Genomic DNA, 24,441 nt, shown 5'->3' with positions numbered 1-24,441 from the left:
AGTATCGTAATGCAGGTGGGCATCCTAGTTCATGCCCGAGAACGCATTCTGATCGCGTTAGTATCCAGCGGCTAAGGCGGAAGTGCCGACCTATCTCATCGCCGATAAGACATTAATCCGTAAAATATGTATGTGTTTAGGATAATGGTCGGGATATCGATTGCAAATATCGATGCGCGTCTCGCGTACAACGTATCGCTACGTATGTATTGAGTTTTCAACGGCTCGATGTAATATCGTGATATAATATCACGTAGATCGTAAAATCCGCAGAAATCAGTAACATACACGACATTATATTCTTTTCATACGGATTTTTTCACAATAAAAGCAGAGATAAAAAGAAAGAAATATTATTTTCGGCTTGTGCTAAAAATTTCGTGTGATATAATATTTTTCTAAATATTTATTATGATACAAAAATAATATTGCACAGAGAAATGTAACGATCTGCGTCGCGAGAGAATGCTTTACTACAGTGTAATCTCTAAAACAATTATTTACTTCACCGCGTTTGGGCCGATACAACCCGTTATCGTCGTTTTACCCTTCCATAAATGACGCGTCTATCGGTCGCGATCGCGCGACGCTCCGTCGGTGACGTACTGGCAAGTGATGCGCAATCAGTATGACACCGGCGTCGGATATGCACGCGTGTCGAGTACACTGTATACCTAGACGCGTGACGTTGCGAACACAGTAATCGGTGTCCACCATCGATCGTCGCATTCGAGCGCAATCAATTTCTATCGGCAATGGCGCGAATGGAAGATCATTATCGGGCGTAGGAATGTCCCGTGTCCGGTCATGAAGGGATAGACGAGCCGGGCGGGCCCAATGGCTGACTCTCACTCCTGACGATATGGCGCGTAACGTATGGGGCCCGTAGTTCGTGTTACTGCGATCGTTCACTACCCGGCTCTCGCGTGCTCTACCTCTCTCTCTCTCTCTCTCTCCTTCTCTGTCTCTCGCTCGCATCGCTGGCAGTAACACATACGACGGTTGCACACACGCGTACCGAGCTTGTCCCGCCGCTAACTTATCCCCGATACTGTCAGCTGCGTATGTCTGTCAGGTTAATGTTCCTGATCAGTATGAACGTATGGACACCGATCTCGAATGGCGCCACGAAAAATAGCCCGTGTTCCTGAAACGCAGTCGTCTCGTTGCAACAACGTGATTTATCGAGCGGTCGTGTTTTACGCCGGCCAGGAAGATTAGTATTGAAGGAAATAGAGCGATTACGGTGAACTATATTGTCCGTCTGTAAAACGATAGACGCGATCTATGTAAAACGATGTTACGATAATATCTGCAACACGTTCAACCTAACCTAAGTAAGAGCGAAGTTACGGAATTAAGATATGAAAACGTATATCGACTTTGAAGCTTGTCGCACTTTGATTTCAGGGTCGCGAAAGTGAACGGGCGTCTTTTTCTAACCGATACCAAAGAATAACAAGCCATCTGGTAACGATACAGAAACGATAGTAGTATCAAATGACCGGCAATTTTCTGTTCGGAGGGAGGAAGCTTCGGTCCGAACGTATTTCGCAGAGGGAGTGTCGATTTACTATCTCCCCCGCTTGTTAGTCTTTTTTTTTTTTGCGGCAATAGCGGCGGAGTGGTGATTCAATTGCGGACGGAGTCGCGGTCGGGCCACGTACGCGGTCCGCCCTCGATTTATTTCTACTGGCCTTCTATCTAAGGGGTGAGACAACGGTAATCAGTCAAAGAAGAGGGGTCGATAGCCCGGTTAAAAGCAAGCCAACCGATTCAATTTTCATCTTTCCTAAATTTAGGAGTATTTCGCCGATGTATATACTTTACGGGTAGAAAGCAAAGAGGTGCCGAGAATGGATCTAAGATCTTACATCTAAAGCTCAAGAACGCTCTCAACGTCGAATATAAGATATACTTTATGCATAATGCTTTATGAATACATTTACGCTGATAAACCGCAGTTTACTTAATTGAGCAAATGAGAGAAATGGAGCTGAAGAAGAATATCCTTTGGCAATCATGCTGCAGACATAAAGTAATTACGTAGCATAAGTTAATGTCAAATATAGAGTGTAAGAATTATTGTCGAATTAACTTTGTCTTTAAAAATTTTTATGTATTATGTATTTGTATACAATTTAACGACTCCTGAGACATTTAATTTTATAAAAACAGAAGACTTAAACAAGAGTTGTAAAAATTCATTGCACTCGCAAGATTTTACTTCAATTGAGAATTTGAAAAACCGGTAACTAAAAAATAACGATGAGAATGATTGATTGTCGCTATTTTTTCTTTTTACGTTCAAATTCTCTGGCGATAATCAACGAAGGATGAAAATCAACGGCTGAATTCCTGGCGAGGCTAGAGCTCAACTGGACAATGCGGACTAAATAACTGATCGTTTCTCTTAATAGGCGCTCACTGTTCACAAAGAGTCGTTGAATTCTCGAGATACCTTCGGCGCGTCGTAAAACGAACGATATGCGTCCCTCTTCGGCAGAATGCTTGCAAGGAGTATTCGCTTAGTCGTCCATGAACATACATATCTCCGGGGAGAAATTGAAGCGCTCTCGTTTCTAGAAGGCGGATCAGAGGCGGTGTCCACTGACGAATGCGCGGGATCCCGCTTAGTAGGTGGTTGTCGTACAATCGAGCAGCGCGCGTCAACGGGAATTCCAGAAACCGTAAGATCTTCATTTCAGCATGATGTCGTTAGCATCGCAAAAACGTTCTTTCTTGCAAGTAACAACGAGCACTTCTTGTGTTCTCGTTAACGTCGTATCTTAACGACGCTCATGCTCTCTCCGACTTCCAAGCGGTAAGAAGAATCCGCGGTCTCTGCGACCCGCAACTTTGTCAAGTGGCGGCAATATTGTACGAGTAATATGCCGAAAAAAAATATGCTCCAGAGAATCGTCATTTATTTAATTGTAAAGCTAAAAATGCAAAGCGTAATCTTGTTTCACAAGCAAACCAAACATCTATGTTGAAGAGAATCCATATCTTAAAAATACGTCATATAACGTATAGCCTAGATTTTGATGAAATTAAGAAAGTTAGAAAGCAACTTGAGCGAACGCGGAGAGGAAAGAATCATCTTTGTTGCGATAAACGCGCAAAGCTCCGGAATGGATGTCGTACGAGCGATTTCGTTTAACGATATCTCGCTTCGTAAGCTTACAAACTGCGCGCAATACAAACCATCGAATGGTACACGTACCGCGAAACGTTGTTACGTAAAATAACGCGCCACGACAACGAGAAGAAACTCTTGGCGACGTAAACCGTTTAATCCGCTCATATTTCATTCTATCGAGAAGTTAGACAGTCGCCGACGCCGGGGGATGAGAATAAATGTCGGCGCTGCAAGCGAACGACGAAAGGAAGTCGAACCTCGCTTGTGAAACGATAATTAGCCGTTGCCGCACGCGAACGATCGTCATCCGCGATACTTGCCCTCGCTTTTCGTATTCCCGGGAAGGAAATGAAGATCGTCTTGTGCCGCAGCAGACCACCCAAGTTGGTCAGCGAGCGGCGGAGGAAGTCTTGAAACTGGTTTGTCGGATAATTGAGATCCACCAATGGGAATCCGAGAAACTTGGAGAATCTCGGCCGACGGACTGTAACGATTCTGTGGCGCGGATGCGGAGATTCACCGTAATGGTATTTCCAGCAACAAGATTTAATGGCAACACAGGCGGGAGGGCGAGGAGGAAAGGGGGAGGGATAAAACGCGTTTCCGCACGACGTTACGTTCTCGGCACGGTCATTGATTCTTACGAGCGCGGGACAAAAATTCCGGACACGCCGCCGTATCGCGCGGTATTGCCTTCGCGGAAATTAAGCGGGCTCTTAACGCCTCGAGATACGGCCGCGGCGGACGGAGATATCGATGTATGGAGTATTTCTAACCGGTTCGAGAATGGGACGCTTCAAAAGGATCAATATATCTCTCTCTCGTGGTTCAATGATTCCTCCCCGAATCGCATACAAAGCGATTCTTTCGGATGGAAACCCCCGGTCATCCGGAATTGATTCCATCCGTACTTTCTGCGGGAGAACCTGTTTTCCGCGAAATAATGTGGATATAATGCCGGGCGACCGTTCTTCGCCGCGTGGTTATTGCATTTCATTTCGGTTCTGCCAAACCGAACTTTTTACTCTCCTTTGAAACGCTCGTCCGGAATAATGCTAGATAAAGAATGCGGATATGATAAAAAAACAATCTCGGACTTCCAGGAACAGCAAAAATTATAAAGGGATTCAATTGTTGATTTCTGTTCGTATTTTTAAGAGGAAACATTAACGCATCTCCACTGCAAACATTTGTGTTTGATATAAAATCAAGAAACGTTTGCAGCGTTTTATGAGTAAAATAAAGTTTTTACAAAAGTATATATTTTTTCTCAAAAAAATAACAAAGCCTGCAAATTAAAAATATACACGCTCCCTCTCTTTTTATTGCAGAACCCGTGACGGAAATAGCCGGCGGGCCAGATCTGTTCATCAACAAAGACAGCACGATAAACTTAACGTGTTACGTGAGACACACGCCTGAGCCGCCATCGACAATTATTTGGAGTCATAATCACCAAGTGAGCATATTTTATCACCTGCAAATGGCATCTCTGTCGCTTCTTAAAAGTTGTCTACTACGCCGCGTTCAAAACTCGTGTTACGAAGGCGCCTTCGACCGAAATCTATCTGAATTTCAAAGTTGACGCTCTGGTCAGCGAACGGGACCGACAACCCGGGCAACAATACAAACAGAAACATTTTTCATGTTTCTCGTGATCGTTGAAAAAAGTCTGCAGCTGTGTATTTCCATCGGTATCGCGTGTATATCGATTATCGTTGGTGGCGTGCTTTCGTTCCTTCGAGTTGCAAAGCGCGCGATATTTATAGAAGAGGCCGACAGCGGCTTGCTTTCTCCGCACTCAACGAGAGATGATGTATTTCTGCTCGAACGACGCGCAACGGAGTCACAATTAAAGGATTTGCGTGTTCACGGCGACAACCTGTTTTATTCGCGGAGTAGAGCAGCTATTCTCATCGCGCCACGGCGATATAATTATTTTCATAATAATAGAGTTTCTTATTCAGCGCCGCGAGACGAATCATTTATTTAGACGCATTGCAAAAGTTGATATATATATCTTGCACTACTCGCGTAAATTATAATAAGCAGACAAATATCCTCGCAATCGTCACGTCGGTTTCATTTCAGTTTAAAAGTTCCACAATCATTCTTATTTCACTGAACGCGCATACAATTGCAATAACCGCGACGGTTATATAGACGTCGTTTTAAGTTGTACTTTTGGGAAACTTGTTTCGAAATGCTTTCTGCCACTCAAGGGAGGCACCTACAGTCGCCACTTTTACCTCTTCCCACAGAGTACCTTAAACCTCATCTAGTCACGTCAGAGACAGACGAGACTCTTGTTTCGGTGTTCTGCGAGCAATTAACTTTCGAGTTGGCTAATTATTCGTGCTTACATCACGATTGTCTTCAACGATAAATATCAAAGTAAATAAAGAAGAAGTCGCGACAAATGTAATGCCATTTTAATTAAAATTCTCGAATTATTTGTACTAATAGTTTTTGTTTAAACTATTTCAACTTAGTTATTAATATTTATTTCGGATGTTCGTATAAAATATTGTGCGATTATTTTAAAAATTATTATTAGTATTTTTTTATCAATATCCGCATGTATCCCTACATCGAATAAGCGTAACCGTAATTATGTATTAATTAAACATAATTAATTCAGTGATATAACGAATTCTACTATTTTATAAAGCCTATAAAATAATAATATACATAGTTTATGTAGCAAATTAATTCATCAATTATCAATTACTTCCTTCATAATAAAATCGGTGAAATTTAAAAATAAAACTGTTGCAACAATAGAGTGTATTTTTGAACAAAAATCAATAAAAATAACGTGTTCCCGAAATTAAATTCTTAATCCTTATGTAATAAAATTCTATTATTCTAATCAATAAATGTTTTCTCACTGCTTAACGATTGTTGTAACTATTAAATATCTAAGATAAAATTAAAACACAATGTGATACTTGAAGCATATTGCGTAAGTCTCAGTGTTCTCGATATTTTCATAATTACGGTTTTGTGACACAACTACGTATTTTAGCGGTGAGGTCAGAAAATGAGTATTACCGCGTCTAGGAAAAGTCCTGGGAAAAGAGGATTTCTGTCATTGCAACGAACACGTCCCGTCGACACTTCGTCCTCCCTCCTTTCCCGCAGAGTGGCACCATCCGTACCTGGTCACGTCAGAGGCAAGTAACTCGACGTGCTTTTTATACTCTTTCTTTCGCAGGCGATTAACTTCGACTCGCCGAGAGGTGGCATCAGTCTGGTAACGGAAAAGGGACCCGTGACTTCGAGCCGTTTACTCATTCAGAAGGCGATCGAGAGGGACTCCGGCCTTTACACGTGCTCGCCCAATAACACTCATCCTAACAGCGTACGGGTCCACATAGTCAATGGTAAAGGAAAAATGCCAATTTCGCTTACGACGAGAGCTACGTGCAGGCATCTGAACGGTTTAGACTCGAGTGAGACATTCTTGAAATCCAAAGGAAACTCGCTAAAAGACCTATAAGTAATTTTGAACAAGCAAATACACTCGGACGTTTAGTAACAAATCGCGATGACTGATCTTTTTCATCGTATATCGTATATTTTGCAACAATGTAAAGCCGCGTTCTTTGAAAAAAGTAATGAAATTTATCACGGAAATATCATTTATAATTCAGTAGTCAATAACATATTGTGAGTACAAAAAAGTTTAATCAAAAATATTTTTCTTTGTGATTTTTATATTGTGGATAGTCAATCAACATTAAAAATTACACTACTAAGCATTTATATTATATGTCACGATACATAATTTAGTTCATTTATGATAAATAATTTGCAATTGCAATCGTCAATTATTCAAACGCAAGCCTTTGCACCATCAATTATTTGATTGCGGTATTGAATTATTCGAGAACATCTTCTAAAGTATTAAACCATTTCTTCGAGTGCACAGAAAGGAACGTCTCACCGAAAATGCTTAACTTGCAACTGATCGAATGGGGTGGCGACAACGGCGCCCAAAGCGAGAGCTCGTCCTCGAGCTCGCGAAGGCGTCGTCGCTCTAAATACTACCTGCTAAGAGCCGCCCGAGCGAAACGGCATTATAGCGTGGCGTTTGTTTCAGAAGAACACCCAGCGGCAATGCATCACGGCAGCGGCGACAGAATGGCCGCGACGTTGCTTCCGGTCGTCCTACTTCTTTGGATGATATTCTAGCCGACGCTCTGCACTCCGGGTTGAATGCGCGCGAACTTAAGCGCGGTCGTCTAACTACACTCTCGCGAGACCATCGAGCGGTGATTCTGTTTCGCGATTTTGTCTCCGGGGATTCAATTCGCCGCGACGCGCATTCGACGCGGCTGCCTCGCGAAAGTAACGGAATCTCATGAGTTTCCGTCGCGTTTCTCCCGTTTTACGTCGTTAGAACGTTAGGCTGATTGGGACGCATCCGAGTTACGACAAATCCGATTGTCACACCGTCGTCTCGAAGACATGAGCTAAGACGAATGTTAATGTAGAATGTTAATATATATAAAGAAAAATGAGGAATGTTAATATATAAAAAAATATATGGATGAATGATAGATTACTGATGACAACCAGTGAATATATATTTAGTTCTGTGCGATCAAATATAAAATAAAATCATATTTTTGAAAAATATAGACAAAAATTTAGTCAAATACCTAAGCACAAAATTAAATTAAATTTAATATATATATATTGAGAAAAATAATTGATTATAGAAAAAAAGTTCAATTGCTCTACAACATTTTTAATCGCTCATTCACTGGTTCTTCTGTTGTAATCAATAGACAAAAGTTGGTCTGCACTACTTTTTAAGTATTAAGACTTGCCGAAATTGGAACTCTCGCGATACTTTCAAGGTCGTTGTCCATTTTCCGAAAAAAGACAACGTCTGAAATCTTGCTCCACTACGAAAACAAGTACGAAGTCTTTTCTGTTCCGGTAAAGAGTCGCGAGTCTTCGTTTTCGCCGTCTGGAATCTTTACTCACGTTTCAAGAATAAAAGAGAATTCTACGAAGAAAGAGCGTTCTCGCAAAGGTGGAAGATAACCGTTCTAATATAATACATGACTCAAAAATGATTCAACAAACAATCCTGGAAATTCCTCATATTCGCAAACAAAGAATGCAACGGCAAGAACGCATTGTCACCGAATTTGCTTTGAGAGAAGACAATATTTTCTAATATTAAGAAAATTTCGGAGAAAGCATTTACGCGCATTGTGTTCGATGAACTAAACACTTTGAGAACTAAAAAATTAAAACAATTTTCAGAGTTAAACGAACAACCTTGCAGAGTTGCGTATTGATGATACGCAGAATTCATGGAAGCATCAAGTGGAAAAAAAACATGCACTGTCGCACAGTATATATCAGAGGAGTCTCATTTATAGTAAAATTAACCGCCGTGTCTACCGTTTCCATTAAAAAGCCTCGAACACGAACGCCGCGTATCCGTTATTGCAGTCACTCAATTATTAAATGCGCTCGGTAGACCGAGCGATCGCTCCTGCTCGTTGCGACTGTCAACAATGTCTCGACTGCAACTACTCTCGAGTACATATTCCGTAATCTTGTTATTGGTTTATTGATTGTCGCGCACGTGAAACGAGTACTGGAGGCTTCTATAAAACTAGAATTTTATTAATTACAAAACACACACACGAAGAAGCTATTACGGATATCAAGGTAATGCTTTAATGATAAAATTTCGCTCAATAAAATGTGAAAACTTTCATAGGTGAATACGGATTATTTTAACAAGAATAAACATTTAAAGAAATTATATAAATTTTTACTCGTGTAAATATCAGAATGTAAAAGGTTGAATTGCTACGTTCATTTGCTTCAATATTCCTTAAAAATTTCTGAAAAATTCATTAAAAATAATATCAAGATTTTAGATTGATCATAATTTTGTGATATTGAATGTTACTGCGAGAAATTGTGTTAAAACATTGTAACTTTAGAAGATTGGAAAACAAATCTCGGATAATATAAATACGAGGGAGAACGATCCGGTAAATAGACGGTACGCGCGCCTTGTACATATCAGACGATAAAACTCGCTCAACTTCGGAAGTAAGGATAGACGCGCTGACGGCCTGCGGAACGTATAGAATCTCAAACTTGGAAATTTGCGCGCGGCGAAAGGATGGCTTTCATGCAAGGTACGTAAATATAACGCGGTTTTTTTCCGGGCTCGCGATGGTGCAACGTTCCCACGGAAAGAGGGGAGGCAAGGTTTATTCGCCGAACTTATAATGGCCCGACTTCGAGGCGGATTTTATCCTCGTTACAGTCCGCCAGTAAAAACGCATTGTTCGAAAGTGCATTAGCTCTTGGGGATTCGAACACGATGCGCCGGGACGATCCCGAGACTGTTTCGTTTTATCGCCGTAAAGGGGCATGCATTGTGTCTCTGAGCTTGGCAGTATTGTTGTGCCGGAAGTGTACCTCGCTTCTTCAGGACCATTCACGAGAACGTTATAATGGTTTCGATATCCCCAGTGATGTCCTAGCCGCCATTAGCGTTCGTGACCGAATTTTCTTTTGTCAACGGGACCATGTAATCGGAGCGCGTCCGATCGCCGATATAATTGGCGTTAACAATCGGCGCCGGCGTGCACAAACAAACGGTCCTATATAGTTGCTGTATATATACTGTGTTAGAAGCGTAATCGTAAGAATACTTCAGTGCCAGTCTTTCACCTAGCTTGTAATGACGCCGAAATTCATTGTATTTCGAGGATTTCACGTATGATGCATACACGGAATGCGTTTTTTATAGAAGCCGATATATGTGCGCGCCTAAGAGGCAAGGAAAATTGAATATCGAACAAAAATATAGATTAAGTGTTACTCAGCGTTTTCCCCGATCAAAACCTTTTTCATAAGTCTGTACATTTTCGCCGAATTAGCGTTGCGGATCGCGTCAGAGAATTTTATTTCGCCATTGTACGCATTTAATAAAAGAATGAAAAAAAAGCTGACTCGATAGCGAATGACGGATTGTGAATAAACGACCTACGTTACCTATTCTTGATTAAGTGTATTCTCATGCCGCTTGGCAATTGCGAATTTTTGTAATATTACCGCGATCTTTCTTTGCTCTTGGTTACCGCTAACGTCGCGTTTTCAGAGAGCAATTTTAATTAATACTCGAGTCAACGGACGCTAATTACCTTCCTTTATGGCGCGAAGATTCTTTCACGCGTTCCTTTTCGCTGCTTTGTAACTCGAGCCGGTCACTCAGCTCGTTAAATTTCACTTGTCGCGACTTCAACTTGGACCACAACACCTCTTTGACTTTTTAAACACAAGGGGTTTGTATTCTACGTGTATATCTCTGTACTTGCAAATGCATATGATTTCTTATTGTAGTGATTTCTATTGTAGTAATTTTGAAACAAAACTTGAAGCGAAAAAATATATCGTTCAACGAAAATTATTAATAAAGCATAAATCAGAAAAAAAATAATTCTCATAAAATAAGCTCAACAGCATGACGGAAGATCAGCGGCCAGTAAAAGCGTAAGTACCTCTAAGCACTTCTCTAATATCCTCACACATTCATGCGACACATAAATACAGTCACAGTATTCGATAATCGATGTAAAGTTCAGTGCTGTGTAATTATTTCCATTATTATTATCTTCATATAGCATATAAAGCGCAGTTAGGAGGAAACTTTCCGTTGCCAGGCAATAATTTCCATCGCAAATGTAATTATTACGCTGTCGAGTATTATATACGCGGCGCAGTTCATTATATAGAAATTAATAAATTTAATGACAGTTCCAGCGTGCATCATATCGCGATGTTGCCAGTGGTGATGCATTAGTACAGTAGCTATAGGCACGCATTCAATCGGAAAGTCGATAGTCGATAGACTATTACATGACACCGTGATCATACGTTTCCATTTCACGATCGCTGGATAATGCAATTTTTTTTTATTTTATCTCTGCAATGCAATGTACATTTTTTATAATTAAACTAAATTTCAATAGTAATAAGAATATCGCAACGACGGTTCACAAATCGGATCCGATGAGTATGAAAGCAACGAATACAAAATCAATACCAGCCGATTAACAAAAATCAACAGATGCGTATCTATTTGTCCGTGAAATATTCCAATTCTAAATAATTTTTTATTCTTTCTAAATAACACTGATTTTATCAACTGAAGCATATAATCCAATATTAAAGTTCATAAAATAGTTATAAAATTAAGCACAAAAAAAAAAGAATTAGCGATAAAGTGAAAAATTAAAAATAAAATTCATAAATTATATTTTCTTTTAATGAATCCATCCGGAAAGACTTTTCATAGCAAATAATTTTTTTCCACCGCGATACAGCAATGCGATCTTCCGCGATTGTTTCGATGAGTTAACATAGGTTCGATTAGCGGTGCATCATCAGCGGAACGTATATGAATCTGGCATAGATTCTCGTGCAAACAGCACGGTAATTCCGTCAGTTAGTACTTGGTTAATACAATAGGTCAATCATCGGACGAGCTGGCATGTGTGTCGAAATTCCTATATCTATACACGTAACTGATGTCGACGGTCAATAGCTACGCGACGGCCGCGCGCGTATGCGTCGTACGGCATTGTTAGAAGTAATCACGTATATCGCATTGTCATAAGTATTCGTACGAGCGAGCAGACCATAATGCATCAACCAGGATATGAAGAGGGTTGTTGAAATTGTACCGCTCCAATTAGTATCTAAAGCGGCAGATAACTTGCGCCCCCGTTTCACCAACATCGAGCATTCTGTGCGTAACAGCTTTCGGCGGAACAACGTTTCGGAGGTCTCTCAGTTGTTCTACTTCGTGTTATTTCGACGAACTCATCCGCAGATAATGATAAGCAAATGTTTGTCTCGGAGTTAGCAGCGGCGCCTAATCCGGACCGCGAAGACCGAGGCAAACGCCGAAGGGAAAGTCGATATAAATGTAAATAATGTGCAAAACGCGGTTGACAAACAATTAGTGACCCCGTCGGTTTGCATATTCATTATGCATTTTACCTCGGCTACTATGTGCAGCAAAATGTACCTTAAACCAAATGTATGGTGGATACAGCAACATTGCACTAAAGCAATTACAGAAGGAACACGTTCCTCCTTTCGTGTTAACATAGAAATGTATTTTTGCTAAAAGTTTCGTAAATTTTTTTTATTTCTTAGAAAATCGAACAGATGACATAAAAAGTACTTTGTCAGAATCTATTGTTGACTGTCGTAAATCCAAGAATTAATAATTGAATAAAAAGAAATCTTCGCAAATAAAATGTAATTTTTAAAAATAGATTTCTTGGTATTTATCTTATCACTAAAAAACATTAATAAAAAAATGAAATAATTATTATAATATCAAATACTAAGTTAATAAAACTGAAAAGCGCGTCGTGCAGTAACTTAATATGGACGCATGTAAACTATGTTTAATTATCTAACTTACTTATATGGAAAATCAAATCCGATTTACCGACCAACGAAGGTAATGAACAGACTTTGATAAGTACTTATATGTTAAATAATTCAATCTCTGCTCTGTCGTTTGGTCCAATGCGTTTCATAATGAAACCAATCTTAATCGATGAGATTGATGCTTTTGGCAATTATTAGCGAAGCATACCACACACTTACTGTGTGTTAAGGCACACGTTGAACATCGAAATCAGTATTAACAATCTTCCTTCGTTCGCCAGTGTGCACGGCGTCAGAGTATTTCATCTCGCCGCAAACTCCGCGAACAAAGCACACGGACGAAATTTCATTTAACTGCGAAATTAGGCACCGCGGTTGAATTACTTTTCGGACGGAAAGCACTCGTGTATGGTAGTTTGTTAAAACTATGGACGGTCCTTTGACGCCATACTCAGACGATGCAATCAGGGTTGATGAAACATTAGAGTCGCTTAGAAACGATCCGGGGAGAAAATGTAGCAAGCACGGCTTTTTCTAACAAGACTTTGAGATGGCGGAATTAGTGAAGCGTATACTTCGCACGAAATATATACGATATTTTTCACGGAAACGACCTACATTTTTCTTTTCTTTTTCTTCCTTTTTTCGAAATCTTATATCCCGCTTTACGTACTTGTGGAGGTTTCGACAGCGCGTGTCAAAGTTGAATAATATGGATTTATGCGAAATAAATTATGATAATCCTGACTAAAATTACATATTTCATACTCTCGTCGGCGACACGAAAAACACTCTGAAGTGTGATTAGCATAGAGAAAGGGCTTGCCTTACGTTCGTCGTTTCACGGAGTAACTTTTACCGTCGGACACGGTGGATTTGTAAAGCTGAATTTAATTTGAAAAGCAGATTTATGTGCCACGCCATGCTCTTCTTACGCCAAAACTGTTCCTCGTTTCTTAATTACGTCTCCAGATCTGCTCTTGCCGTTTTACGATTCGCATTTATCACGAGCCTCGTAAGATTCCGAGTGAAAATATACTGCCGAGAAACAAGAGTAAGGCGGAAGAGGGAAGAAAGAGGGAGCGGACGAACTGCGCCGCCGTTCGTTAAGACGTTTAATTTTATATGGCTCTTGCGAGGAGCCGTTGCGGTACTCTACGTTATTTATTTTCTCACAAGACACACTATGTTGTAGCGATCAAGCGCGGTGAAAGCTTTAAACACGGTTTCCGAGCAAGCTTCGATTAATGCTTAATTACGGTGAAATAGGTCTCAATCGTATCATTCTCGAGTATTCCTTTTTTTTCTATTTTAGCGTTGAAGAATAAAAGACTCGAATAATTCTGTTTTAAAGTAATACAAATTAACGGTAAAACATACAAAAAGTAAATTTTTTTACTTTTTTTTATGATTATAATTAGATAAAGAAATACTTTCGCTAATCATAAAGAAAATGTCACTTTGTACGCAGCATGAAACATCAATAATACATCTCCGTTAAAGTAGATTTGCAACCGTGGTGAATTGCGGTCGCGGCGTTGTGGCGATTAGCCAGCAAGTTGTCAACGGAAACAAATATCCGGCGCAACCTGTCGAAGCTTGGACGGTATTAAATTAACATTAAATTAATATTAACAGCAACAGCGGCGCGCACAACACCGGGACTTGTTTCAACTAGCCGAGACCTCAAGAGGATACATTAAATACCCATTACAAGCTGTACATTAACCAGTATCCTAGCGCCGAATCTTCGGTGACGCCCGCGGCGATCTGAACGTGGTTTAATTACTGCGCCGTCAGCGAGTGCTGAGAAGAAAGGATTGCACTAATCGACGATTCCGTCGGAACGGAAGAGCTAGACGGCATTCTCTTAACGCAGCGAGATAAATCTGCTCGCTGGATGACCCTTCAGGGAACGACTTCCCGTTGTGCTCCTTGCCTTCGGAAAGCGTCATTACGCGTTCTCGCGACAGTAACAACGGAAGACTTTTTATTCGAACAGCTGTCGTCGATGAAGGAAGAAAAATGAACGACTAATCTCCACCGGAAGGTCGGTGGTAATAAATATCGTCATTCGTATGGAATATTTCATCCTGTTATATTTGTCCCTACCGTCCTTCAGTTGGAAGAATCTCATTCTTGATACGTTGCGCAGAAATGGTCATCAAGCCTGATGTCTTCTCCGTAATCCACTTAACTTTGAACCATCGTACTGCAGTCGTAGAAAAGACGCAGTCTCATAGGAACGACGATGCATCACGCTTCTTCGTTAGTCTTTCTTCCTTTCTTTTCCGCAGTCACGACCTACTTGTTCCGCCGTTTGTTGATGGATACTGCAGCGCTGGTCTTCCTTCCGTTGCATCTTATTTTCCATGTAATGGTAATGCAATTTTCTTTTTTCTCCTCGCCGTGAACACGCGTAGAATGAAAAGTGGTCGCGACGCGTGTGATTTAATGGTATACAAGCGCGTTCTCGGTGAGTAAAGAACGTAAAAATTAAATGCATGAAAGATATGGAGAAAGGAGGAGAGTGGTTTTGATAGCATATAAAAATAAACCCCGCATTACACGCGTGCACACGTGCCCGCGGATTAACAATAAAATCTCGGCTGTCGGTTTTCACTGTCGCGCGAGCGACGCTGCGCGACGGGCGAATTGAAAGAAAAATTAAATTGAAATATTCATTAATATCAACGTGCATTCGTTTTTACCACACTTCCGAATAAATTATCAAACGCGCACGCACGGCAAAGCAATTAAAATGTGAACAACTTATTATAACATAGAATATTTTTGCATGAGCAATAATAAATCATTTATATACATATATTTGTCGTTCATATCAATTTTCTTTATAATTGCTTTTATGAATACACGCTTCTCTAACCTGTACTAACTGTAAACATCACCTATTATTAAATATATTTTCATGTTATAACGCAATTTATTTCCCCAATATTTGTTTTCAAACCTAACTTTATTCGGAAAAAGCCGAAAAAAACGATAATACATTCTTCATCCGTCTATCTGTTTTGTTGTCTCTTTCCGCCAGAGAAAAAACATTTTCTTCAGAAAATTATTCGCTCCTGAAATAGTCGCGATCCATTCTATATAAAGAAAGATCGAAAGATGCTTTGTTGAGGGAAAAACCCATAGAATAGCGTTATACACGTGACATCGGACCTTCGCGAAGATACAGCGCATATCCGACTTATCTTCATTCCAGCAATGTGCCTCGCCTTTATCCATCCATTTGTCCCGCGCGTGTATTCATTTCACCCTCGAGCCGGATTTTACTCTACGGAGTGACTTTGCCCTTTCGAGTATCGACGCCCGGACGCTTCTTCAAGCGTTCCGTGAATTATACGCTGCTCGATATCTCATCTTCGCGTACCTTTTCTCGCCTCGTCGAGCCACTTCCGGTGGGAACTCATCAGACGTTCCGGCGCAGATTAAATTCACGCAAGTATCGGGGGCCGCTGCGAGAGAACGAGCGCGAGTAACTTTCATTAAAGCTCCTTTCCGACGCGGCTAATCGCATTTGCGGGTGAGCCCTACTATAACGCCCCATCCCGCACGCCGGGGATCCTAAAAAACTCCAGGGCACGGCTGTCCGTACCTTTACACTCGCATCGCTGATCTCTTTTCACGGTGTTTAGCCAAAGGTTACGTGTCATTCGCACTTCACAAAGTGTATTTCATTTGCGCACAGACATCGCTTATGGCAAAATCCACGACGCTTTTGCCGAGACGTCGCAAAATCAAAGATCAAAATAATGAAAAATCGATTTATGACCGGTATATCGTGTATCGTGTATAATAAACTGTCAATTTGTTACAGCGGGATTTTTCTCTCTTATAGAATCTAATAAAGCAACTACAATTTTTCCGTTACTATTGTCCGCATAATTTAATTGTCGTTGAGCGCGATTTAATTAAGCGCAGATTTATTTTATTATCTGCAACTCGTTCCGAGATGTAACTCGTTTCGCGGATTATCGATACGAGTGTTTGCACTCCTCGCTGCTGTTTGAATCGGTTGTTCCGCGGAAGAAGCATTCTCCGAGCTATTTATCAGCACCAGCAGCTTGCTCTGGCAACATTTACGACCCTCTTAATCCGCGGTTCCATTAACGCGCGGCATACGCCGTGGCGAAGTGTGGTGCATTAGGTTGAAGTCAACCATAAAACTCTGCGGGGACGTTTAACATCCATTGTTTTAGGTTTTAAGTTACACGTGGCGAGCTCACTTCGCCGGTACTTGCTGCGCCGCTAATTAAAGTCGTCGTTAAGAGTCATTACGTAGTCACGCTGCGTTTTCTTTCATAACAGTCTTAACGATGCGTCAATAAAACAGTAGACTACGTTTAATTAGCCGTTTCTACAATTTGATTATAGCTGTAATAAACTTTATAAAGAGAAAAATGTGTGTCGCAAATAATTAAGATCGTAACTCAATTTGTGATCTTGTTTGTTTTGCAATCATAATTGATATCATTTTTCCCAACGATTATCAAGTCCAATTATATTTAATTATATTAAAACACTGCGCAACTAAATTATTGTTAAGAATATTCAAATGCAAAAAATGAAAAATGTCAAATAATAAGAAATACATCATAAATTTCGAGTACAATGCTACGCTTTGCGCTCTTTCTTGGCGCTGAATGAATACAATAGCTTTTCTTAAAATCTTTCTTCAATTCAATACGCGGCTTGGATTCTTTGACCGAGTACATATTTTTATTTGATACACACATACAGTTTATCGATTTGGTTTCTTCCTATCGTTTTAAAACGGACACAACCCGGAAGAAGCTATTTGATAAATGGCGCTGCGCCGCTCGGTGGTTGCAGCCACCAAATCGATCGTGCAATTTCAAATATGGATCATTCTGTGTGTTGTCCGACGCAGCACATGTCTTTGGCGAAAAATGAGGAACATTCGTAAACACACAACGCAGCCGACCCGTAAGACTCACTAAAAGAAAACTATCAATTTTTACCGTTTACGTTTCTTGGGTATATAATATACGAAGTAAAGAATGTAATTGTTGACAAATATTTAAAAACTATTTCAAATCCTTTCAATTAACCTAACAATTAATTAACCTTACAAATATCTCTTCGAATTATTTTGCTATAAAGACCCAAAAATTAGCGTTGCAAGCCAGATCAAGCAATTGATCAGTGAGCCAATTTGAATCATCAAGCTAGCAACCAATGGATCGTAATTATCCGGAGATTCGCGTAATTGGCCTGACCGCTGTAGTCGTGTCGACCTACACGCGTCCAGCTGTAATTTAAAGTAATGTGATCTAGTTTGTAATCAGCATTCCCCATTAAAACACCGCGGGTGTCGCACGGCAACGCATTCAAGCCAATATAACGAGCTCTCTGCGAGCACCAAGCTCTTGCTTAATTAATTATTGAAAAACAGCAAAGCGAACGGGAAAGAAGACAGGAAAACTCGCGCGTTACGAGCTGAGTGCGGAAGGCGCCATTAAAAATACGGTATAAATTGGTAAAAGGGCGTTCCGGAACGAGCTCTTCTGCGGGGATTTCCACGGGAGACTTGAAATTTAAGTAACACGTAACACGGTGTACCCAGATTCGAATGAAATTGTCCCGTTCGCCGTTGCTGTGTGTAGATCCAAGCAGCTGCATCGAGGATTCACTGGTTTTCTCTGAATTCTTTATAGCGTTTTAGTGCACTTGTACAGCGAAGGTCATTGCAGCTATCCTGAAATTGCGGACTGCCGGCGTTCCCGCCTGCCCTGTATTCGCGTATCGGATTGCGTGTTTCCAAATTAGAAACTGTTTCCGCTATATCGTATTTTGCAATTTCCGCTATCCAAAGCTATATAATTCCTAGTAGCAATTTAATCAGTACTTGTAACGGAATTTATTACTGCTTTTTAACTCTTCTGTTCAAAGTCCGTTTTAAAAATTCTGATAATCTCATATATTGAGACGTATACACGAGTGATGTACGAGACGATAATGGAAATTAGTTACTTAAGGTTAAAACACGGTAAAAAAAAAAATTTCTGCGGTAATTTCATTATCGTACCCTTGGTAGCAAAAGGGGTAATAAGAATCGACGATTTGCTGCGGTGGGACACGGACCACCGCCCACTTCATGTTATTCCCGCGTAATAAATTTAACCTGCAATTTTGCTATTACATCGAGGGCTTATTAACGGTTCCGTAAGGATAATGTTTTCTGGAACAACTCGCCCGAGACCGTGTCGCGCATCAAACGCTACATGTGCTGTTATTTCGAACTTGTTCGATATTCCATTACGTGCCAACCATCGGGCCGACTCCTCTCGGGTGTACGTCTATGTATTTCTGAAAACTCGTTTACAGTTACTTACGACGATGGATGAGTCGTGCACTCAAGGCAGAAAGCTATCCATACGTCCTCCATAAACGTATTTCACGCGGGAGAAATAAAAACGAACGAAACCGCGCGTCTACAATGTTGCGCTGTTGCTTCGGCGGCGCTGTTTGCAGTAGTGCAAAACTATCATTGATCAGACACAAGATCGTCTATCGTGCAATGTAATAAAATCGCGAGCATAAAAACGGCTTCTAATATAATATCCATTTCTCAATCGACACTTATCTTTTTCTATGTTTCAAGCATTAACTCTTGGCATACTCTAGAATATATCACATAAGAAAAGGTATTCATATTGAATATGTATATATGTGGCTTAAATTTAAATATCGGATTTTGATAAATCCATTTTCGAGATTCAAAAGTGCATCGACAGAATTAATTCAAAATTCAATTAAGTCGTGATTTGTAGAATTACTTTCTACAAGATTGAGGTTATGAGATCACCGCCGTGATAACTGTTGTGCGATCAGCGGATTATTCGAGAGATAGCAAACATATTTCATCTCTAGGAGTGCAGTGCTCTGCTGATGTTCTTGGTGTTCAATCAAGAGCCCAGAAAGCCCGGCACGAAGTGTACCGTTGACCTCTCGGGGTTTCACGTCAGTCGTTTCGCGACAGTGAGATCATCTTAGAAGACGAATCCCGGAAATAGTTTTCTCGAAGACGCGCACGTTATAGAATGCTTTTAAAAGAGATGTCGGTTCGAGCCAATGCACTTTCGCGGTTTTCGTCACAATCTGACAAAGTATGTAATAATTTTCTTCTAAAAACGAATTAAAAATAGTGAAAATGCGAACGTATCCCGTTTCTTATTTCCATGTTACACAGCGACACTGATCGTTCAAGTTCGCAGATATCGAAGTATTACATTAAACATACGACTACACGCGCCACCGGTCGCCACGTGTTACACAAAGGAGACTTTCGAGACGAGAACACGTAGTATGAACGTCGATCGATGAATCATTCATAGATCGTCCAGGATCCGGTAACGCGGCACATTTAAAATTCTCATGCTCGATCCGTCCGTTCCCGATATAATTCCCTTCTTCCTGCGAGCCTTCTCTATCTACCTACCGGGCATGGGCACACTCGCGCGCATGCATACACCGCAGATAAGAACGATTATAAAGTCGCTCATTACCATTTTCCCTCGCACCGGGGGTGGCCGTTTATGCCGAGAGAATAATAGTGCAATCAAAGTCAACGACAGACGGATCTTATCGGCGCACGAGGAGCATTTAAATATACCCTCATTTCTTTCGTGGAACGTTTGCATTCGGCCGCGCCCAGACGGCCGACGATCCGCGGAATTAACCTTTATCTAACGCGAACTTACGGACTCGATCCCTGGGCTTACAGACGCGTCGGCGATCAGGACGGAATCGATAACGCCGAGACGCCGCGCTAACGGGACATTTATCTCTCATCTTGTCATCGATGTGGAAATCAGTTTGCAACGGAGACCTCGCGTGCATTACTAAACCCTATATTTAAATAACCTTCGTCCTATCAAAACGCAGTGACGGGGTTTAAATTCGTCATGATAAAGTCGACGATAAACGGGCAGCGCTAAGTAATTGCCGCTAAATAATTGCCGCGTCGCGTCGCGATTGGCGGCACGTGAGACTTAAAATATAGGTCCGGTCGAAGCGATAATTTGCGACGTCTCCGCGTTTTGAAGGAACGTCGCGAACAAATCGCTGCAGGAAACGAGTCGGGCGATCGCGCGATTTCTCGCACGGAAAACGAAACCATTTAGCGGCCCGTGAAAAGTTCAAACTGGAATGTTAAAACATCTCGGAATTGTCGGCGTCGCGGAAAGTGAAGCAAGAATGGCGCGTCGGAGGCGCGGAAGAAGAGAAAGAACACAGAGCCAAGGAACGCCAGGAAGCAAGAAGGAAACGAGAAAGCTGGCGCAACTCGAGATACGATTCGGGAGCAGGAAACGAGGGTGTCTCGCGAGATGCACCGGCTGGGCGATCAAAGAGAGCGAAAATATCTCGGCGCCAGACACCCGGTAGACGGCGATAAGCGTTATTCTAGTTAAAGCGGACTAACTCGCCTGAAGATAATTACCCGAGTGTCGGCAAAACGTGCCTCGCGGTTGCGAGAGACGCGCGCGCGTCGCGATACCTCGGCCGACGCGATACGATGCGGGCGAAAGGCGATGAGATAGATTGCGCCGAGTAATCAAAGGCGATCCGTCATCATCAGGGATGGGCGCACGGAGGGTGGATGCGACCGCGATGCAACGCTAGCACCCTTGCCGCGGCTGCACCGATAGCTCGCGTTAAGCGCGTGCATATCACCCGTACGGTCTAGGCGAGGGTCCTTATCGTCTTTCGTACACGTTTGCCCGGTAGATAAGAACCAGCCTGTATATATACCTGTTACATTACGACAGTCTAACGCATACATATGTGCCCTCAGCTGAATGCATAGTTCTAATTTTATAGAGTGCGGATGAAAATACCATTCGTGCCGTTCGCGAAATTGAGCCAGAATAGTACGAACATTGTCGAGTCAACCACAAATACACATCATTCCTTCAGCTTCCTTCAGTGTAATATAAAAATTTAATTTATGATCCAATTACTCAATTCTTCATTTATTTTTCATTTAATTATTTAATCCAATGGTAAAAACATCATTATAAAATAGCAGCAATTCATAATAACACAAGCGAATTCCGGAATTTCAAAACAGCTTTAATATAAATTCACTCGTTCGTTGTGCAGCGATCCTTCAATACGTTCGCGCTTTTCTATAGGTCGCGTGAACAAAGCAAAAACTGGAGCGCGGGATGAAGAAAAATCAGGTTGCTGTTCGCGCTTGGCACGTCTCCTATAAAAACGACGCGCAGGCGTCGGGATGAATTAACAATCGACGTGTGGGAGAGTACGTGGCGCGCTGCTTAGTGTTATTCGCCGAGCATCGAGAGGCAATCAGTCGTGGATCAGGGTCGGTTCTTTTCCCGGTCGCATGTCTTCATTACCCGCGCGTCGGGTTGAAAACCGTGAGAGAACAGAAGAGGCAACTCCGAGGCGCATCGAAGAGAAGTCGTCACGTAAAGCGGACGCGTGACCGGACTCGCGAAACGATCTGCGCATCGAACCGAACCACCTAACGGAACCCATTCGCGGCGCGATCAGCACCGACACGGATGCAAAATGTTACGGGCGATCCATTTGTCCCGAGCGCCCCCCCCCCCCCCCTCCTCCCGCCCCCGTAGGGAGATACGTTCGTTCCCGGCGTTACGAACCCAGCGGTGGGTCGATGCTCGTTAAAATCCCGAGCGATTCTTGCACACCCGAGGGAAGATTCCGCGAACGAGCTAGGATGCGCGACGATATCGTTTTACGTGGAATCGTTCACGTCGGAGAGTCATTTCGCGATTATTCGCGCATATCAGCTTACCATTTCGTTCTCATGCGCCTGAAATGTCTTACATTGAAATCGAAGTCGAGTCTAATGCTAAACATCGAGCGGCTAAATTGTTCGATTTCCTCCCGATAGTGGAAAGAATTTGTTTCGATATAAACGAATACTATTCGAATCGATTTTCAATAAATATAAATTTTTTTAAGCATTTGTTGGTATTAATTGACTTATAATTTACAAATCATAATATAATTAAACTCAATATTAAGACAGACAAGCCAGTTTAATTGATATAGAATTTGCCCTAACAAATTTTCTTGCTCTTCGAGAGAGCAATTATTCACTCTATTTGTCGAGTGACAAACTTTTGCCACGCTTATCCAACAAAACAAAATTCTACTAATGACTGTGGCAGCTGCAACACGGCAATTCGTCATTCAGAATGCGAGTGAAGAAAATATCGCGATCGTCGATGCGCAAGATGTACGTAATTGAATGCTTAAGTCGCAGAACGGAGCCAATTTAAATGCATTAGAGTTTAGGAACTTTTTGATTAACCGGAGCATTCGTGATCTATTTCAGAGTGCCATTTTTATTCTGAATATTTCATGCTGCGCCCGTCAACCACGCGGAATAAAGTGCGTCAAGTGTATTTTTTTTTTCAACAGTAACTTTGGAGCCGTCTCTTTTGTAATCGCAACGAGAGATAACAGTACCGAAAGAAAAAAAAAGAACGTAAAAATACGGTTGTCCCGTATTTCTGCCGTCACTTGTTGCCGCAGAACTATCTATCTGGACTTAAATCGTTGCCTATCAGCGTGGGCCACCCTCCACTTGGCTCGAAATAAATTTTGTCACGCACGAAGCTGCGTGAAATTTATCTTTCGAGGGGAACGATGACATGGGAGGGACATCAGCTGGTCACCCGAAAGTCACGTAATAGGGGTTAAACGAAACGAAATATCATTTTTCTTCCACATTCGAGAGTCGGACGACTGCGCGTTTAAAAAGGATGTAACGGTATCCCATCCTGCGTCACACTGCGTCACGATGCGACTTTACGAACGTGTATCTGAATTTTAAATTTGCGCCGCGACACAGGAGTACTTTTTTTACGACTTGTTCTATTTCCTATGAAGATCAAAGATTGCGACCAAAGGTACCAACGGCTGCCGTTCAAACTATCTTGCAAAAATGTCACATGATCGCCGGATATTAAATGTCAACGATATCGTTTGAACGCTCGCACGAAATATTCAACAATGATATTCTTCTCGCCTTAAACCTTTGCGATCCTGTGAGTCGTTTCGATGTAAACATAAATCTCATTCACGGCTGTCATTCAATTTATCGTAGATGATAAAGCACAGCGTGAAAAAGTACAATTCGAAATATTTAACGTTATCATTTATCGACAGGATGTGAGGACGCGAATGTAACAGGAAGCACGATACTTCTCACTCAAACAATCTCGATTATCGGACAACAATCTCGTCGTGATTCTAGTTTGCATCGGTAACATTCCGAATCGAATTTTTATTCGCGACATACGGCGCGCTTTTCGAACGTAAAACGATATCACGTACGTATAGCGAAACTACATTCTTTACGATCCAATATTACGACCAGCGAGCCATAAACGCGTCACATCATTTCTCGTCCTTTTCTCCCTCTTCCTTCTCCATCAAAATATAATCAACTATAAAGAATTTATACCGATCGGTGCTACGCACCTCGGACGTCTCGTGTCACCCATTGATCGTCGATCACCCATCGCCTGTTTCCGGTGATGACGGAAGCGCGTCGCGCTACGCTATACGCCCCGTCGACTTTGAACCGTCGAATCTGAATTCGCGCGGCAACGACTTCGGCGCGGAGCATCGCAGCGATTTCATCCCGCTCATGTAGCCGCTCGCGATGCAAACCCATTCTGACATAACGACTGTATTCCTGCTCGATATACAGAGGCGTAGCTAAAATTCCTCCGCTTGAATGGACACTCTAAACGCTCTCAACGAGTAATAGCACGCGAAACTCGAATCTGAAGGCC

The 24,441-nt window shown here is 41.7% G+C and overlaps 2 protein-coding genes across 9 annotated transcripts in view; one reads left to right on the top strand and one right to left on the bottom strand.

The window, feature by feature from the left end:
- Positions 1 to 13,540, top strand: part of LOC105670037 (zwei Ig domain protein zig-8-like) — a 235,366-nt gene extending 221,826 nt beyond the window's left edge. For 6 of the 7 annotated variants that reach the window (XM_012363333.2, XM_067358636.1, XM_067358637.1 and 3 more), the window contains 3 exons: positions 4,474 to 4,601; positions 6,360 to 6,528; positions 7,248 to 13,540. In XM_012363333.2, the coding sequence (XP_012218756.2) occupies positions 4,474 to 4,601; positions 6,360 to 6,528; positions 7,248 to 7,339 (389 nt within the window). In that variant the 3' untranslated portion in view covers positions 7,340 to 13,540. The remainder of the gene's footprint in view (positions 1 to 4,473; positions 4,602 to 6,359; positions 6,529 to 7,247) is intronic. The other variant, XM_067358633.1, reaches the window with a different exon arrangement.
- LOC105670036 (zwei Ig domain protein zig-8) overlaps positions 1 to 24,441 on the bottom strand; it is a 265,129-nt gene that overhangs the window by 186,706 nt on the left and 53,982 nt on the right. The gene's annotated exons all lie outside the window — the stretch shown is intronic.

Source organism: Linepithema humile, chromosome 7 (genome assembly GCF_040581485.1).
Source record: "Linepithema humile isolate Giens D197 chromosome 7, Lhum_UNIL_v1.0, whole genome shotgun sequence".
NCBI lineage: Eukaryota > Metazoa > Arthropoda > Insecta > Hymenoptera > Formicidae > Linepithema > Linepithema humile.
This window is presented reverse-complemented; position numbering and strand designations above follow the sequence as displayed.